Genomic DNA, 18,422 nt, shown 5'->3' with positions numbered 1-18,422 from the left:
AACATGACTACTTTCTTAAAAATCGAAGAGAGGGTAAAGGAACAGTACCATTGCTGGATAATTGGAAAGTCCCTGTGTGTCAACCTCTGTGCTTCGTGGCAAGGTAGACTAGCAAACATGCCCAACCTTTACTCACATTCGAGAAAACACTCCCAACAAGATTGCTTGCTCCAAAATCGAAGAGGCACCGCCCTCCGAATCACGAGAGCCAGACTCCCAACATGATTACTTTCTCAAAAATCGAAGAGACACTGCTCCCCGAATCTCGAGAGCCAGACCCCCAGCATGATTGCTTTCTCAAAAATCGATGAGGCATCGTTCTCCGAATCAATCGAAGAGGCGCTCGCTTTCTCAAAAGCTGGGCTGCTCAGAGACCACGAGGGCCGATCTCAGAAATCGAAGAGGCACCTACTTTTCTAGCCTTGTCAGCACCTGTCACACGCACACTCAGCTTTGCAGAAATTATGGGCATTCTGTCGAAGACTTCTGGTGAAGTAGAAAGCACATGAATCTTACTGTTCAATCACCCACTTCCCACACGCAACAATAGCTCATGGGTACCACAAATAACTTTGCCAAAGTTCTCTGCCAAAGTTGAGCACGTGAAGCTTGCAACTTCCACTACATCGCTCTGACCAAGAAAGGTAAAAGAATAGCAAAGAAACAGCACTAACAAAAGTTTAGACACATAAATTTTGAAGGTCTAGCTACCATATTATTACCCACAACTGTAAAGGAACAGTACCACTGCTGGATAATTGGAAAGTCCCTGTGTGTCAACCTCTGTGCTTCGTGGCAAGGTAGACTAGCAAACATGCCCAACCTTTACTCACATTCGAGAAAACCCTCCCAATAAGATTGCTTGCTCCAAAATCGAAGAGGCACCGTCCTCCGAATCTCGAGAGCCAGACTCCCAACATGACTACTTTCTCAAAATCGAAGAGAGGGTAAAGGAACAGTACCATTGCTGGATAATTGGAAAGTCCCTGTGTGTCAACCTTTGTGCTTCGTGGCAAGGTAGACTAGCAAACATGCCCAACCTTTACTCACATTCGAGACAACACTCCCAACAAGATTGCTTGCTCCAAAATCGAAGAGGCACCGCCCTCCGAATCTCGAGAGCCAGACTCCCAACATGATTACTTCCTCAAAAATCGAAGAGACACTGCTCTCCGAATCTCGAGAGTCATACCCCCAGCATGATTGCTTTCTCAAAAATCGAAGAGTCATCGTTCTCCGAATCTCGAGAGCCAGATACCACAGACCACTTTTTCAAAGTGCTCTGACAGAGTTAAAACATGTGAAACTGGCAGCTCCCACTACCGTGCTATGACCAAGCAGGGTAAAGGAATAGCATTACTACTTGTTGTTAGGGAGACTCCTATATATGTCGACCTCCATCCCCAACGGACAGGCAGACCTGCAAAAATGCTCAACCCATCATCATATCTGAGAGGGCACTCCCAACGAAGCCTTTCGAAATATTCAGCTTTCTTTCCCCCCGATAATACCTCTGCAAACAAGCTATACTAGAGCAAGAATATCTCATATCATCAGGGTTAAAAGCAAGAGTATCCCATATCATGCTTTTTCCCTGTCTTTTCTTTTGGCCTTGTTTTTACCTGCAAGACAAGGAGAAAGAGAGCAATCAGTCAGCACTTGGAATCAAGCTTCCAGCCAGGAACTGACTGCCTGGAACCCCTTACCTGATTACTTACCTGACATTGCTCTCGAGTACTCATCTTCAACATCTTATGTTTCCAGGGAAGATTCCGCATCTGCTTGAGGAACAGATAGGGCAAGTGCGAAGGATACAAGGAAGCATGTGGAGACAAGCGTAACATCACACGTGCCGATACATTCATTACTCTGTCAAAAGCAAAAGTATCCCATATCAGCAGGGTGGAACGTACTCTAGATTTGATGGACTTGTTTTGACCCTCAAATTCTTCAGTCGGCCTTATACTCTGGAGGAAACCAGAAAACCCTCCAGCTCAGTTCAAGAATAAGCCTGTGGAAAGTTACTTCTTCAAAAGCAAAAGTATCTCATATCATCTCTTCTCATTTTTCTTCTCTTTATCCTTCATGCTGCTGCAAGATGGGGAGAAGGTGAACAATCAGTCGGAGCTCTGATTGCTTACCTTGTCTGTCTCCTCTTTCAGCAGACCCCCTAGCTCGGCGACTTGGGGGACTCCTACTACATGGTTTGTATCGCGCTTGACCAAGCCTGAAACTACAAGTAAGCTTCAAGTGAAATTGATACATTACCTTGTGCATCTCCACCAGTTAAAGATACCACCCCTGGATGGAGGAAGAGTACTTCCAGAGAAGATGCCACATCTACCTATGAGACAGATAAGGCAAGTCAAGACGACACCACACTCCGATACTTAGAAGTTTCGTGATTACGAGATCATTCTCCCACAATATTTCCTAATGTCATTTGTACTAAATCATTCACTTGTACTCACTAAATGAGAGCTTGAACCTATGTACTTGTGTAAACCCTTCACAATTAATGAGAACTCTTCTATTCCGTGGACGTAGCCAATCTGGGTGAACCATGTACATCTTGTGTTTGCTTTCCTATCTCTATCCATTTATATACTTATCCACACTAATGACCGGAGCAATCTAGCGAAGATCACAAAAAGCGATCGTTTTCGCTACCTAGGATCTATCTTGCAAGAGAACGGAGAATTAGATGGAGATCTCAACCATAGAATACGAGCTGGATGGAAAGAGTGCATCCGGCGTGTTGTGTGACCGTCGTAGGCCACTGAAGCTCAAGGGAAAATTTTATAGGACGGCAATAAGGCTAGCGATGTTGTATGTTACAGAATGTTGGGTGGTGAAGCATCAACACGTACACAAAATGGGTGTAGCGGAGATGAGGATGCTTCGTGGGATGTGTGGGCACACGAGAAAGGATAAGATTGGGAATGAGGATATCCGAGGTAAAGTAGGAGTAGCCGAAATTGTAGGAAATATGAGAGAAAATCGGCTCCGGTGATTTTGAACATGTGCAAAGAAGGCCGACTGACGCTCCGGTTCGAAGATGTGACTACGGGACAGAGGTTCAGGGCCGAAGGGGTAGAGGAAGACCTAGGACAACTTTGGAAGAGACTCTAAGAAAAGACTTAGAGTACTTGGATCTAACGGAGGACATGACACAAAACCGAGCGCAATGGCGTTCTAGGATTCATATAGCCGACCCCACTTAGTGGGAAAAGGCTTTGTTGTTGTTGTTGTTGTTGTTGTATTCTTTTTTCACAAATAAGATTATGAGTAAAAAATTTCGTTTATTTTAGAGTGCTATTATTTGTACTCCAAACACTGATTATGCAATCCAGCTTTGTATATGTAGAAAGAAAAATAAACTCATCACAACTCTTTATTTTATTGGAAATTTGTTTTATTGTTTTAAAAAATAAAATATTTTATCTTAAAAAATTATACTTTTATTGAGGGAGCACTGCTTGATCAGGGGTGCATAAGTAAGCAGATACCATACTGTAGGCCTGGCATTTTGGACCCAACCCGTTAACCCGACCCGATCCAACTCGTTAATATTTGTATTTGGGTGGATGCTTAACGGGTCGGGTCGTTAACGGGTGAACCCGTTAACAACCCGTTAAATAACGGGTCACTTTGGGTCAACCCGTTAGACCCGTTAGGACCCGTTAACACCCGTTAGCACCCATTAGTTGAGGATATTTTAGTAATTTTAGTAAAGTCTTAAGAACAAAAAATAAACTTTATGCAAAAAAATAAACTTTATGGCATACTGTAATTACTTTTCCATGTCACCCCCGGAAGGGCATAAGTAAGCCTAGTTTTCAGCAGATTCAATTCCGTTAAAACACCATGATAGGAACATGGATGTCGAATAAGGGCAGGGGGTAAAACTAGTTTTCATCTCAGGATCAGCAGCATCGAAGATTATGAAATTGAAGCAAAAATACTAGGGTGTGTATGCAGTTGGAGGTAGTCTACGGGTGTGTATGCAGTATGATTTTACGCATTTTCCAGCATATAGCTAATATTATGTTGGTGTGGTTAACGATCTCATCTAAGAAGATATTGCATCAAAACAAGTTCCAATTGAGATGTTCATGGGCCTTGCTGAGTTTGATGGACACGAGGGAACGCGATAAGGGTCACATCTCATCCAGCTATTGTTGCTCTTTCAGCAACTTCTGCAGAGTCAACTTATTTGCCGCATTCTCTGTTCTTGTTTATTAGTTTTGCGAGAAATTTTCAGTTCAAAAATCGTTTAAAGCAAGTCAACCAGTAAGCAGATAACATACTGTCTCCCCATGCCTCCAATCCATATGTGCTTTTGGTTTGATGAATCCGTGTAGGACAACGATTAAACTAAAGAGTTACAATTATAATTCAAAGACTATGAGAACAACTACAATTATAATTCAAAGACTATGAGAACAACTCCTGATGGGATTTGGTTTAACGCACAGAAGCTATAGATTTTCTGTTCTGGTCAGTGTTGGATTGAGGTACAGCAGCCACGCTTGTTTATCATTATGTGGGTGGTTCCAAAGCCACAGGGACCTCCCCCGTGGCCTCGACACCCGAGACTTGCTCACAATACTACGGTGTTATTCCACCACTTCCCCATTTACTAATTCAACAGATTGTCGTGTCGAAGTGTCTTCTATTGTGCTGTAGTGTGGATGTGAAAGCAGTTCTGGCTGTTGCAGATTTAGAGAGGAAAGGCACAAACCTATATTCGACATAGCGGAAATGGTTAAGAATGCCTGGAAGATCAAATGTACTTCGACGCGCGACATGGTTCAAAGATGCAAGGTCAGATTGCATCCTGTAGTTCCATATGTGTTTGCTTTCAAAGTAATCCAGGGCGAAAATTATCCATGTAGGTTCAATTTTTTAGGGTAGCTCTTTGAACTAGAGGAAGGACACAAATCCATAATTCAATTTTTTTTATTACACATTAATCCACATTCGACAAATAATACAAATGAGTAATTACGGTATGGAAGATCTATTACATGAGAAATTAGATGGAATTGCGTGGGGTAGGAATACAAAAGGGAGGTTTGAGCTATTCGCCCTTGTCTTCTTTTTTTGTTTTACTTTTTATAGTGCCATTAGCTTGTTGATTGTCAACATACCAAATGGTTCGGGAAGGCAAGGCAGGGTTTGAGCTGAGAGTTTTTGTGCCGCAAATAACATCGTGGGTCTGGACGCAGGAAGCGTTCGTATACAGGCCAAGGCCATTGTCATTACAAGCACCACTGCCTTTGCAAATTCATTGGTTGGCGGCTCCAACCTTTGGTCTAACAAATCTTTCAGGAGCAATTCTACATTGTCCCTCCTTGATTTTGATGATTCTTGTAGCTGGGACTCTAGCATATTCCCTGGGTGCCTTCCCATCATGACTTCGAGCGCCACCACTCCAAAGCTATATACATCACATTTATCCGTGACTCGCATAGTGTATGCAAGCTCTGCACATCAATAAAAACAAAACTAGCTACCTTAAAACATATCCCAATAAGCAAAAAGATGAATCATAAATGTACAAATTAAGTTTACATTACCTGGTGCTATGTAGCCAAACGAACCAGCAATATCTGTCCAGTTGGATGAATCAGTACTCAATAACTTGGCTATTCTGAAATCTGAGAGACGAACCTCGAAATCAGACTCAAGCAATACATTGTTGACGGTTATGTCACGGTGCACAATTGGTGGAGAGCAATCATGGTGCAAGTAAGAAAGTGCATGAGCAAGTCCTTGCACAATTTTGACTCTAGTAGCCCAGACAAGTTCATTAACACCTTCAACTCCATACAAAGCTTTTCCCAGGCTTCCTCTCTCTAAGTATTCATAAAGCAGGAATATGCAACCCCCCCTTCTTGAACAGAAGCCATAGAGCCTTATGATGTTCTGGTGCCGGATGCTTGTCAAAGTTCGGATTTCATTTTGAAAGCTATGGAGATTGATTGCTAGAATATCATTAGAGTCTGACATGTTAAGCCTTTTAACTGCAACAACTTGGCCTGATTGCAGCTCTGCCTTATAAACCGTTCCAAATCTTCCTGTCCCAATGCAGTACTAGTCATGAAAGTCATCTACAGCCTTCACAACTTCCGCAAACGTAAACTTTACTTCCTCTTGCAATATCATTGACTCCAAACTCTCAAAGTTTTCAGAAGTGTTGACTTTGTTCAAAACGAGACTGGATTTTTTACGGAACATAAGACCAATGACAGTTGTAACCATTAATAAGCCACAAACAGGCACAAGGATACCAATTAGAGCTCTTTTGTTACTCTTGTCGGAATTACTGTCTACACACCCTACATACCCACACAAGCCAGAGTTTCCAACAAAAGCATTTTCTGGTGCCCTTTGGAAAACGCATGGGATTGGGCCAGTCAAGTTGTTATAAGAAAAATCAAAGTCAATAGGAAAAAACGTGTTGACAAATGATGGGAATTGCCCTGAAAGATGGTTGTGTGACAAATCGAGTAGCTCAAGCTGAGCTAAATTGCCTAGTATCTGAGGGATCACTCCTGTCAAGTGGTTCCTTCTTAGATTGATCGTCAACAGAAAGTTCATATTTCCAACTTCCTTTGGAATCTCCCCGTTGAGTTTATTGGAAGCCAAGTACAAGTGGGTGAGGCTTGTACAAAGACCAAGCTCAGAAGGGATAGAAGAGTTTAAGGAGTTGTATGAAAGATCAAGGTAATGGAGCTCCTTGAGTTGGCCTATAGAGAGAGGGATTGATGAGTTTAAGGAGTTGTACGAAAGATCAAGGTACTGGAGCTCCCTGAGTTGGCCTATCGAAGGTGGAATTTGGCCATTCAAATTATTTTGAGAAAAGCTGAGGAACGTCAAGTTCCGGCATTGAGATATAATTTCTGGGAATTCAGAATGATATAGATTATCACCTTGCGTAGAAATATCAAGGTAGGTCAATGAAGGCATGCCTGCAAATTTCTGACCAATCTTGATCAGTATAGTTAAAATAGTTTAATCCAAGGTCCATGTACCATACCTTTTGGAGATTGCTCAGTTGATGAGGGATGGTACCAGAGAGACTGTTGTCGCGGAGATTTAGATACTGAAGCTCTGTTACCTGGTCAATCACAGATGGAATTTGTTGATCAAAAAAGTTGTTGCCCAAGTCCAAAGATATTAGCCTGGAGAGATTTCCAATGGCATACGGTATACGCCCTCCGAAACTGTTGCCATTTAGATTGAAGTGGGTGAGATTCGGAAATAAGGGAAAGTCGAAAAAGGACAGTGATCCGATAATGTGCATATTGGAGAGGTCTATTTTGGAGACTGTTCTGGTTTTGGAGCAGGAAATGGCAGTCCAGTTGCAGAGGCTGTTGAGGTTGGTGATGGACCATGAATTGAGTAGCCAAGGTGTCGATGATGATGATGGTGAAGAAGATAAGCCGTCCTTCCATTTGACGAGCGATTCTGTGTTAAAGATCAACACCAGCCCATTAAGATCAGTCGGTACAAAGGAACTAGATTGGTCTAGTTCAAACATGCATGGTTTTCTCTAGAAGATTCTATAATGGGAATATGCTAGAAAACTCTAGCAAAGAAGGTTGTTCCTTAAGTTGGTGGAAGATTCTAGAAGAATGGTGAGGTTTCCACCAACATGCAAGATTAGTGTAGATAATTCTAGCTTAGGAAGTTAGTAGAATTATCTAGATAACTCTAGCATGATGTTTCCATGCTTCTCCAATGTTCCATCCATGCCTATAAAAGGAGAAGGCATCCACACCATTTGTATCAACCAAGTAACCAAGTAACCAACCAAGTGAGAGTGAGAAGTAAGAGTAGCCTTGTGAGGAGTGTGAGTGATCTAGAGTGTGTCTCTAGAAAGTGAGTGAGTGTCATTGCTTCTAAAGTGTCTTTGAGTGTTGTGAGTGTTGTAATATTTTGTGTGTGCAATACAAGTAATTTGTTTACTTGTGTTGTCTCTCCAACACTTGTGTTAGAGTTGTGTACTCTAAGTTTTTCCTCAACAATTGGTATCAGAGCGGTACGATCAGGGACCGTCTCTAGTGAAGTTTTTTTAGAATCGTGAGAAGTTTACTACTTCACAAGATTATTCGTTAAGGTTGTTCGGTTTATCGAAGTTCTGTCGACACGATGGGAGATCTTCAAGTTGTTGGAGGAATCAAGAAGTTGAACAACAAAAATTACAATACATGGGCGACGTGTATGAAGTCTTACCTACAAGGCCAAGATCTTTGGGATGTTGTCGGCGGTAATGAAATTACGCAGCCGGAAGAAGACACTAGTGGCATTTTGAGGAAGTGGAAGATGAAGGTAGGTAAGGCCATGTTTACCTTAAAAACCACAGTTGAAGATGACATGTTAGAGCACATACGGAAGGCCAAGACACCAAAAGAAGCGTGGGACACCTTCGCCACACTCTTTTCAAAGAAGAATGATACAAGACTGCAACTTCTCGAGAACGAGCTGCTATCGATGGCCCAACGAGACATGACAATTGCTGAATATTTCCACAAGGTAAAGTCTATTTGTCGTGAAATTTCTGAGTTAGATCCTAGTGCTGCCATTGTAGAATCCAGGATAAAAAGAATAATTATCCATGGATTGAGACACGAATATCGAGGCTTCGTTATCGCTGTACAAGGATGGCCGACCCAACCATCACTTGTTGAGTTCGAGAATTTGCTTGCCAATCAAGAAGCTTTGGCAAAGCAAATGGGAGGGGTCTCGTTAAAAGGTGAAGAGGAAGCGCTCTACACTAAAAGTAAAGGCAGTTTTAAGCAGCGTGCTCGTGGTGGATCGAAAATAAATGGTGACAAGGCGAAATGTCATCAAGGAAGAGGGAGTTCTCGACCAGGGGGAGCTCCGAAGTATCACGACAACCATGGTCAGTCCCAGAATAATAAAAGGTTTGAGGGCAAGTGTTACAATTGTGGAAAGAAGGGCCACATGGCAAATGATTGCTGGTTCAAAAAGCCCGCAGAGAGTAACGTCGCCAACTCAAAGAAGAAAAGTGAAGATGATTGGGGCACCGTAGCATATCTAGCTATGGAGGAAGAATGGGACGCTGAAGCATCTTCTTGATGGTGCTCAGAAGATGAGGTGTTCCCTGACTCAAGAGAGATTAAGGATACGTTGCAGGAGGAAATGGGAGACCAAGCTGCCCAAACCCAAACAAGTCTAGATGAGCTCTAGGAATTGCTTGATGGTGACAATGTCAAGCAAGAAGTACCTAAGAGTCATTGGCAAACTGAAGAAGTTAGACCTAGTGAAGTGGAAGTATCGTTTCCACGATCACAACTAAGTAGGTCAACGGGAATAACGGAGTCAAATCCCAAATGCGCCAACGCAACCATAGTAGAAGAAGCAGTTGAAGCTGAGATGCGTATTGAAGCATCACAGAATTCTGAATGGCGTAAAGCTAGGAGAAGAGGTCGTTGCGTTAAAGAAATATCAAACTCGGGATCCAGTGGTAAGGCCAAGAGATGTGAAACCCATATCATGCAAATGGGTGTTCAAGATAAAGCGTCGACTGAGCGAGAAGAAAAGAATGAGCTGATGTTGAGAGGGAGTGTTAAAGATCAACACCAGCCCATTAAGATCAGTCGGTACAAAGGAACTAGATTGGTCTAGTTCAAACATGCATGGTTTTCTCTAGAAGATTCTATAATGGGAATATGCTAGAAAACTCTAGCAAAGAAGGTTGTTCCTTAAGTTGGTGGAAGATTCTAGAAGAATAGTGAGGTTTCCACCAACATGCAAGATTAGTGTAGATAATTCTAGCTTGGGAAGTTAGTAGAATTATCTAGATAACTCTAGCATGATGTTTCCATGCTTCTCCAATGTTCCATCCATGCCTATAAAAGGAGAAGGCATCCACACCATTTGTATCAACCAAGTAATCAAGTAACCAACCAAGTGAGAGTGAGAAGTAAGAGTAGCCTTGTGAGGAGTGTGAGTGATCTAGAATGTGTCTCTAGAAAGTGAGTGAGTGTCATTGCTTCTAAAGTGTGTCTTTGAGTGTTGTGAGTGTTGTAATGTTTTGTGTGTGTAATACAAGTAATTTATTTACTTGTGTTGTCTCTCCAACACTTGTGTTAGAGTTGTGTACTCTAAGTTTTTCCTCAACATTCTGCTTGTTTTCTTGGAGATATAGATGTCATTTTGATCAGTGGGAATGCGGACAGCAGAAGGAGCATATAAGGAAATGTCATGGTTTTGAGTTGCAGTATGATATGTTTTTTCGCCAGTTTGTATGCGTCACAAATAAATATCGGAGCTGTATGGTGCAGAGTTTCTAATCCTTTCTTTACGCTTGGAATTTCTAAAAGGATTTTCAACTCAATCAAGAGCTGTATGGTGCCAGTGTTGACTGACCCGGTCTAGTCTTCCCGTCAATCGTGGAGTTGACGAATATAATATCTGGCATGAACGTCAAGCGTGTTGGTTGAGGCATGTTAACGTAAGTCACACACGAAGACGGGTGCAGTCTCTCCTGTGGCAACTCCAAGATTTGATACTACGGACCCATGTTCCTCCAAGAAGTGGGTTGTGGGGTGTAAGCTGGGCTTGGGTTTAAAGTTTCGAAGCGGGTGGTTGGCATTGGTGTTTGGATCAGATTGAGATGGGTTGGTGTCGGTGTCGGTGGGTATGAGATTTAGTAAAAGGAAACCACACACAGATTGAAGAAGGAAGGGGTAGGTTCTGCGTCATCGATCGTCATCCTTTCCGCTTTTCGTTTTCTTTTTGTTTCCTAGAAATCTCTCTAATTTTCTTTTCGTTTTCGATACAGAAATGTTCTAGCCATTTTTTTCCAATCGATCCCTTTCAGGGATTCAATTTCTCCACTTGGATTCGCCCTCCAGTCGCTTATATTGCTTCTTATAAGAAGAAAGACAACTCTGTGCAATATTTGTTAATATGATTCTTCTAAATATTAATTTAATGTAATTGTTTGCCTTGTATTTTTGGCTTTTGGAATTATCATGTTTGATGGTTATTTTGTGTTTCGGTTAAAGCATTGGTCTGTCTCATTTTTCATGGTGAAGAAATCTGCGAAGTACTCCGTGGTACTCTCTCTCTCTCTCTATCCTTCTGACACGCCTCGATCTAGATATCCGCAAATATAGGATAGACACATGCCGACCAACATGTGAGGGTGACGAAGCCATTAAAAACATGCATAAAACTAAAATAAGTAATTAGAAAGGACTACATCTATGCAGAACTGTGTTCAGAGCATATAACTAATCAAGAATAATATGAAAGAATCATTATGAAATAAATGGGATTACCAAGAAAGTGGGTCCTACACCGAGAGGGCTCAAAGATACGTATGCAGAAATGCCCGAACGCCATAATTGTATGCCTCGATTCTCACTCTTGAGGGGCGTAAAACAAAAAAAAATGAGTGGACCAAAGTTTATAATAATAATACTAATAATACGAAAACCGATTTCTTACTGAACATACTAACCTCCTGTTTTGAAAACGTATATAGTAGTTAGTTTTCTGAAAACTCTAGCATGCTATGAAACCATTCGTAAAAAAGTATGAGTAAAACTATGCTCAATAACGGTGCTATCATCGCCCGAAGGCAAATCCATAAATCTCATCAATATTGTACTCTTTAGGAGTATCATAGTTGCCTGAAGGCAGTACCTGTCCATCACTTGAAGGTGAAGCTATACGACACTGGGTTACGCCAGTGAAGAAACATGATGGGCGCATCACCCGAAGGTGAAGCTGTACAACTCTGAGTTATGACAGTGAAGAAATATATAACATCACACACCGACACTAGTTGTGGCTAGTGAAACTACTCGACATTGGTTTCACCAATGAAGCTGGGGATATGGCATAATTATCTCACTCCTCATTCGCCAATGAAAAATGCATATGCATCACGATGTTCCTCATTCGCCAATGAAAAATGCATATGCACCGCTATGTGAACATCGTGACTTCTCGTGTCTAAAAAAAATCATGATTTCCTATGATTTCTCATGTCTAAGTCATAGTCATGATTTCCTATTGCAAAACATATTCATATTGAGCAATTTCTATGACATTAGTACACCATGATTATAACTTCTCGTGTCAGTCATGCAACGCAATGTGAATAAAAATACGAAACAAATCTTTTTCGTGTCGAAATCGAAACTTTCACTCCAACATTCATCCTTAAATGTTTGGGTTCATTAATCAAATATAAAAATCTAAAAAAAGTGACAATAAAATGCATGATAACCAAAAGAATTGGACCCAGCAGAATAAAAAATGGGCCAAGAAGTGAAAGGGAACCCAACCCAACCCAACCAAATCGAAATTTTCTTTTGTTTGTGCGTTATTTTAGTCATTCGGCTCACAATTTGGGGATTTAGGGTTTCGTAGATATGAAAATGCCACGTGATTAAAGCCCGCGCTTAAGCGGTGAGCCTTGCAAGTTTGCAACGTTAACATCCAATTCCCAAACCAAACGGTCATATTTTCTTCCGTATAAATTTCAAATCCTCTCTCTCTCTCTCTCTCTCTAGATCTCTCTCAAGATCTTTCTCTCTCGCTCTCTCTGTGCGTTCTCTCTCTCGCTCTCTCTGTGCGTTCTCTCTCTCGCTCTCTCTGCGCGTTCGAATTTGAACCAGAACTAGAATTCAGTGCTCCAACAGTCTCCGGTTGAATTGAATTACAGAATACTCGAAATTTCAGTTGCTCTTGTTTGGGGACGAAGACGGCGATTGAGGAGGCGTCGACGAGCTGCTCTCCTCGGCGAGCGAGTGAAATCGGCTTCCAGGTTTCCCTTTTTCTTCTCTTTAATTTCTCCCGCTTATTTCTCTTCTTTATTTTGTGCCCAATAAAAAATTAGGGTTTTTGCTGCTGCATTTGTTTTGTTTTGAATTGCATTGAATTGAAATAGCGTTTAACAATGGAGGTGGGTTATTACGGTATGCCATTGGGTTTTCGGTTTCATCCTACTGATCAAGAATTGGTCAGTTCCTATCTTCGCGATAGAGCCCTCTCCGGAAAGCCCTTGGGCAACCCGTTTGTTCACGAGTTCAATCTCTTTGGACAAACACCACCCTGGGTGGTTTGGGAGCAATTCGGTGGAAATTCCCTACTCGATCAGGACTTGTTCTTCTTCTACGAGCTGCGTTCTAGAAGCGACAGCGATAGCCGCAGCAAACGCCGGATCGAAGCCGGAGGCACTTGGAGCGAAACATCCTCCGACAAAGTTTTAGGTTTGGACGGAATTCCAATCGGGGATAAAGGACATTTCAGGTATAACAACAAGGGTTCTAACAACAATGGCGGCTGGCTGTTAGAAGAGTACAGTCTTCTTTCTAATGTAGTTGCTGGCCCAAGGGTCGTTCTTTCCCGACTTAAAAGGAATCTGAGGTCTAGGTCCGAAAACAAGATGAATTCCTCAAGTCCAACTCATGACTTCAATGAGAAGCCGCCGATTAAGAGGGCAAGAAAAGAAGTATCGAATGAGAAGCTGCTGATTAAGAGAAAGAGAGCAAGAAAAGAACCGGGTTCACATAAACATTCTAATGTGAATGTGATCACCAATACCCCTGCTGTTGTGCCTTTTGTTGGAACTGAAAGCAATATGATTACTGACACTAGGTATCAGGATCAGGAGTGCATAACCAACATTAACAGCAATGTGAAGCCGGTTGATTTCTCTGATCAGGATAGTGTGATATTGATGAGTGATGTTTGATAGGAGTATATTTATGCGACTTAATTGGCTTGTTCTCGTGCGTTTACGTTGTGTTTCTTTAGTTATTTTAGTGTTTAAAGCCATTTTCATTTGTTTGTAGGTCTTAATAACAACCTTGGCAAGAAAAGTGCATTTTGGTACATGTTGGATCAATATTGGGCTCAAATGGATTGCATGCATGAGGATGGACGTTTTGGGCATATGTGTGTGCAAGTGTGTGTGTGTAATTGCAAGGATAAACAATGACAACTCATACACATGCAAACTCAAGGCAAGAGATGGAGAAAGCACATGCAAAGAAGCCCACATGCAAAGTGAAAGGGACACACACGGCAAAGGGGAAGGAAATGGTGTGTTTTGTGGTTGAAATAATGAAGAGCATGTGTGTGTGCAAGTGTGACAGCTTGCACATGTGGAGATGATGACTAGATGGCAGCACACACACATGAGAATGCAAGGAAACACACGGCATGGGCAGCAGGAAATCAGAAAATGAAGACTGAAGATGTGGAAATGATGATTACATGGACATCCAACATATTCGTCAAAACTGCCTGTGCAGATTAGCTGACTTTGGAAGCATGTTACGAACAGCTCCGAATGAATGAGAGAATGAGCCTTATATGCTTGGAAAGCTACGGATATCTACTTTCTGGAGCAATTTACAGATTGTTAATATCATTTTTCTAGAAGAAGTTATGGGCATTTTAACACTGAAAGGTTCAGAAACGGGCTAAGCAGATTTGGCTAATAAAATGAGAAAGTAAAGGCACTTGTTTTGTGTTTTGCTTTGTCATCAACACTCAACAGCAAATGGGGTTATGATTACACTCATTTGTCTTTGGAGCAAGTGGAAATGCACAGCTAGAAGAGAAGGCACAACACATGCAAAGGATAGGAGAAACATGGGCTGAAAATAGGTGGATTGGTGGTTGAAATGATGAAGCATGTGTGTGTAAATGTAAAGGAAAACATGGCAGAAAATGTGTGTGTTTTATGGTGGAAATGATGAAGCATGTGTGTGTAAATGTAAAGAGGAAACATGACAACACACACCCACACAAGCTACACATGCAAAGGAAATGGAGTGATCATCTCTCAAAGCCTATAAATACCACCTCCCATATTCATAAAAAAAACAGATTTTGATCCTTGTTTGGCCGAAAATTCCCACCTCCATTCTCTCCAAATTCAGCCAAAAACCACCCCTAGCCACACCACCCATCAATCCTAAACCTTTCCATACCATTCCCCATCCATTCTACACCATAAAAACCACCCAAAACCGTCCAAAACCTCTAGTGCCGCAACTTGCAAGGAAGGAAGGAGAAGGAACATCTTGTGCCGTGCCTAAGCCCAAGCCTTGGGAGTGTTGGAGCGTTTCTAGGTGTTTTCTATCTTTGTTTTTAATGTCTAAATTTATGCATTTTTTCTTTGTGAGTATGAGGAACTAAACCCCTCTTAGTTAGGGGGTGATTCGAAACTATGTTCATACTTGCAATATGATTTGATTACATCCAGTTGTGATTCATAAGTTGTGAATTCAATTTACTTATCCGTTCGTATAAAAACTAATTTGTGTATGTTGGTTGAGAGTGCACACTTAATTTTCATGCATGAATTTGACGCTAGAATATAAGGGAGTCTCACCTAATCGTTATGAACTTATATTCACAAGTAGTGAAGGTTGCTAGTCACAATCACGTTAAGTAAATTCTTGGCATAAGTTTCATGCAAATCATAGTAACGAGTGCCTCGTCAATGCTTATGTTTTTCATAGAACTAAATGATTCTTGCTTGTATCTCTATTATGCAATTCATGTAGGGAACTTGTAGGGAATGTTTTGGGTTGTCGTATGCAATCATCCAACCTAATAACTTGTGGAAAAACTGAGGGTTAATTAGTGCAATTCACGGTTAATTTGGGGCGTTGAGTATTCATAGCTTATCGAAAAGCAACTGGAAATCGTTTTGTATGCAAGTGTGACATGTGTGGAGAAGAACCTCCTAGCTAGCCTTCCATCCATAAGTTTCATTCAAATTCATTTACAATCTGTTTTGTTTTACAAAGTTTGTTTTGTTTTCAAATTCGTCAAAACCAATTCCGCCTTTATTTTGAAGTGTTAGATTAGTTAGAAATCAATTTAGTTTGTGTTTTTAAGTGTCTTGAGTCAAGTTATAACATATTTTCGTTCAAATTCTTCCTTAGTGTTCAAAACTGCCCATATTGTGTTTTTAAGGCAGTTTTGAGTGTTTAGGTGCTGTTTTGAGTCTTTTGGTTTGTTTTAGTGTTTTAAAGTATAGTTATGCATTCTTTGAGTCTAGTTTAGTGTTTTAAACTTTGTTTTTACATTTTCAAGTCAGTTTCCAAGTGATTTAGCAATCCCTCCTAATCCCCGGCCTAGAACGATCCCTACTTACATACTTGCTACAATTGATAAAAAGAGGGTTTAATTTGTGTGCTTATAAATTTCGCATCAATGTTCCTTCTTATCCCATATGCTTGGACGGCGACACTAGCAATCACGACCAGGGGTGCATAAGCTACATTAACGGAAATGTGATGCCCATTCCTACTCATATTTCAGATCATGAATATGTGCCACTGATGAGTGATGTTCCTTCTTCTCCGGTATTCTTGGGCGGTGAGGAATATCCTTTAGATGGTGAAGCAGTGCGTGGAGACATTAAGGAATGGTTGACAACGCTTGAAGGTAAATTGCCCCGGGAGTGGCCTCAAATTGACAAATTCAGCCAACCGTTAGACGGGTTCAATTACTGGACAGACTGTTTGTGGATGAGCGATTCTGTGAATGATGAATAGAGGGACGTAGAGGTGACAGCAGCTGTCTAATTTCCATGGCATGCATATAGAAGCACAGTTATGATCAGGATAGATTTTATTTCCGTTCTTAGTATATATGCTTTGATTTCTTTTGGTTCATTAGTTAATTAAGAAATTTGGTATAGGTGTTTACCTGGGCCTTCTTCTCTGCCGTACTGATCCATTGCCTGCCTTTTCACCCAATCATGTGTATGTATGTGCTTCTAGGATTGTTGCCAATTTTAATGCACTGAATGCTTATAAATACATTTCTTTTCTACCCAAGTTTCATACTTTTTTCTATTGACAAAGGGTATCAAGGTGGATGATTTCAATTACTGCGCCCAATTTTAAAATCAAATTAATGTCCTTTTCCTTTGAATTACTCTCTCTGCATGTGTGGCTTGTTAGTGTGTGCATGTTCTGTGTATTATGCTTGAATTTTGATGGTAAGATGGTGCGTTAAGTGTTCAGTGTGAATTTGAATGTGTTGATAGTTTTGTTGATGAGACAATTATCATGTTTCTTGCCACTGTTTCTAGAGATGGGAAAAATGATTTACACATGGTCTTTATAGATTTGGAAAAAGCGTATGATAGGGTCCCAAGAGACATTCTTTGGAGGATTTTAGAGAAGAAAAGAGTACGAGTAGCATATATCCAAGCTATAAAGGATATGTATGAAGGAGCAAAGACTGCCGTAAGAACTCATGAAGGACAAACCGAAAGCTTTCCCATAACTGTAGGATTACATCAAGGCTCATCCTTAAGTCCTTACCTTTTTTGCGTTGGTAATGGATGAGTTAACAGGACATATTCAAGATGATATTCCTTGGTGTATGCTTTTCGCAGACGATATAGTGTTGATAGATGAAACTCAGGAAGGGGTAAATGCAAAGCTTAACCTTTGGAGAGAAGTGTTGGAATCTAAAGGTCTTCGCCTAAGCCGATCAAAGACAGAATATATGGAGTGCAAGTTCAGTGCAAATGGAGGCCAAAACGAGTTAGGGGTGAGGATCGGAGATCAAGAAATACCAAAGAGCGACCGTTTTCGTTACCTAGGATCTATCTTGCAAAAGAACGGAGAATTAGATGGAGATCTCAACCATAGAATACAAGCTGGATGGATGAAGTGGAAGAGTGCATCCGGTGTGTTGTGTGACCGCCGTATGCCACTGAAGCTCAAGGGAAAATTTTATAGGACGACAATAAGGCCGGCGATGCTGTATGGCACAGAATGTTGGGCGGTGAAACATCAACACGTACACAAAATGGGTGTAGCGGAGATGAGAATGCTTCGTTGGATGTGTGGGCACACGAGAAAGGATAAGATTAGGAATGAGGATATCCGGGGTAAAGTAGGAGTAGCCGAAATTGAAGGAAAGATGAGAGAAAATCGGTTACGGTGGTTTGGACATGTGCAAAGAAGGCCTACTGACGCTCCGATTAGAAGATGCGACTATGGGACAGAGGTTCAGGGCCGAAGGGGTAGAGGAAGACCTAGGAAAACTTTGGAAGAGACTCTAAGAAAAGACTTAGAGTACTTGGATCTAACGAAGGACATGACACAGGATCGAGCACAATGGCGTTCTAAGATTCATATAGCCGATCCCACTCAGTGACTTGGATTTTCCAAGTCTCCAACCGAGAAGTTTTCCTCACTCGGGAAATTAAGGGAACACTACCCCAACCTACATGCTCCACTCAGAAAGCTTCAACATACAAGCTTCAACAAAAGAAAATTCAAAGAACTTAGCGAAGAAGGCTTTGGTGTATTTAACACAATACGTTGAAATGAAGGAAAGCTTATTTATTGATATCCCCGATAAGCTACAAATATGTACATATACAT

The 18,422-nt window shown here is 41.2% G+C and overlaps 1 protein-coding gene and 1 pseudogene across 1 annotated transcript; one reads left to right on the top strand and one right to left on the bottom strand.

Annotated features, from left to right (window-relative positions):
- Positions 1-4,929: 4,929 nt before the first annotated feature.
- On the bottom strand, positions 4,930-7,549 carry LOC114824301 (MDIS1-interacting receptor like kinase 2-like; annotated as a pseudogene).
- A 5,382-nt stretch (positions 7,550-12,931) lies between these two features.
- Positions 12,932-16,672, top strand: LOC114824591 (NAC domain-containing protein 7-like). Its single transcript, XM_029101753.2, has 2 exons — positions 12,932-13,739; positions 16,228-16,672. The coding sequence occupies exons 1-2, from the start codon at positions 12,950-12,952 to the stop codon at positions 16,569-16,571; spliced, it is 1,134 nt and encodes a 377-aa protein (XP_028957586.2). The 5' UTR covers positions 12,932-12,949; the 3' UTR covers positions 16,572-16,672.
- The last annotated feature ends 1,750 nt before the right edge of the window (positions 16,673-18,422 follow it).

The sequence above is a fragment of the Malus domestica genome, chromosome 04 (assembly GCF_042453785.1).
Source record: "Malus domestica chromosome 04, GDT2T_hap1".
Classification (NCBI taxonomy): Eukaryota; Viridiplantae; Streptophyta; class Magnoliopsida; order Rosales; family Rosaceae; genus Malus; species Malus domestica.
This window is presented reverse-complemented; position numbering and strand designations above follow the sequence as displayed.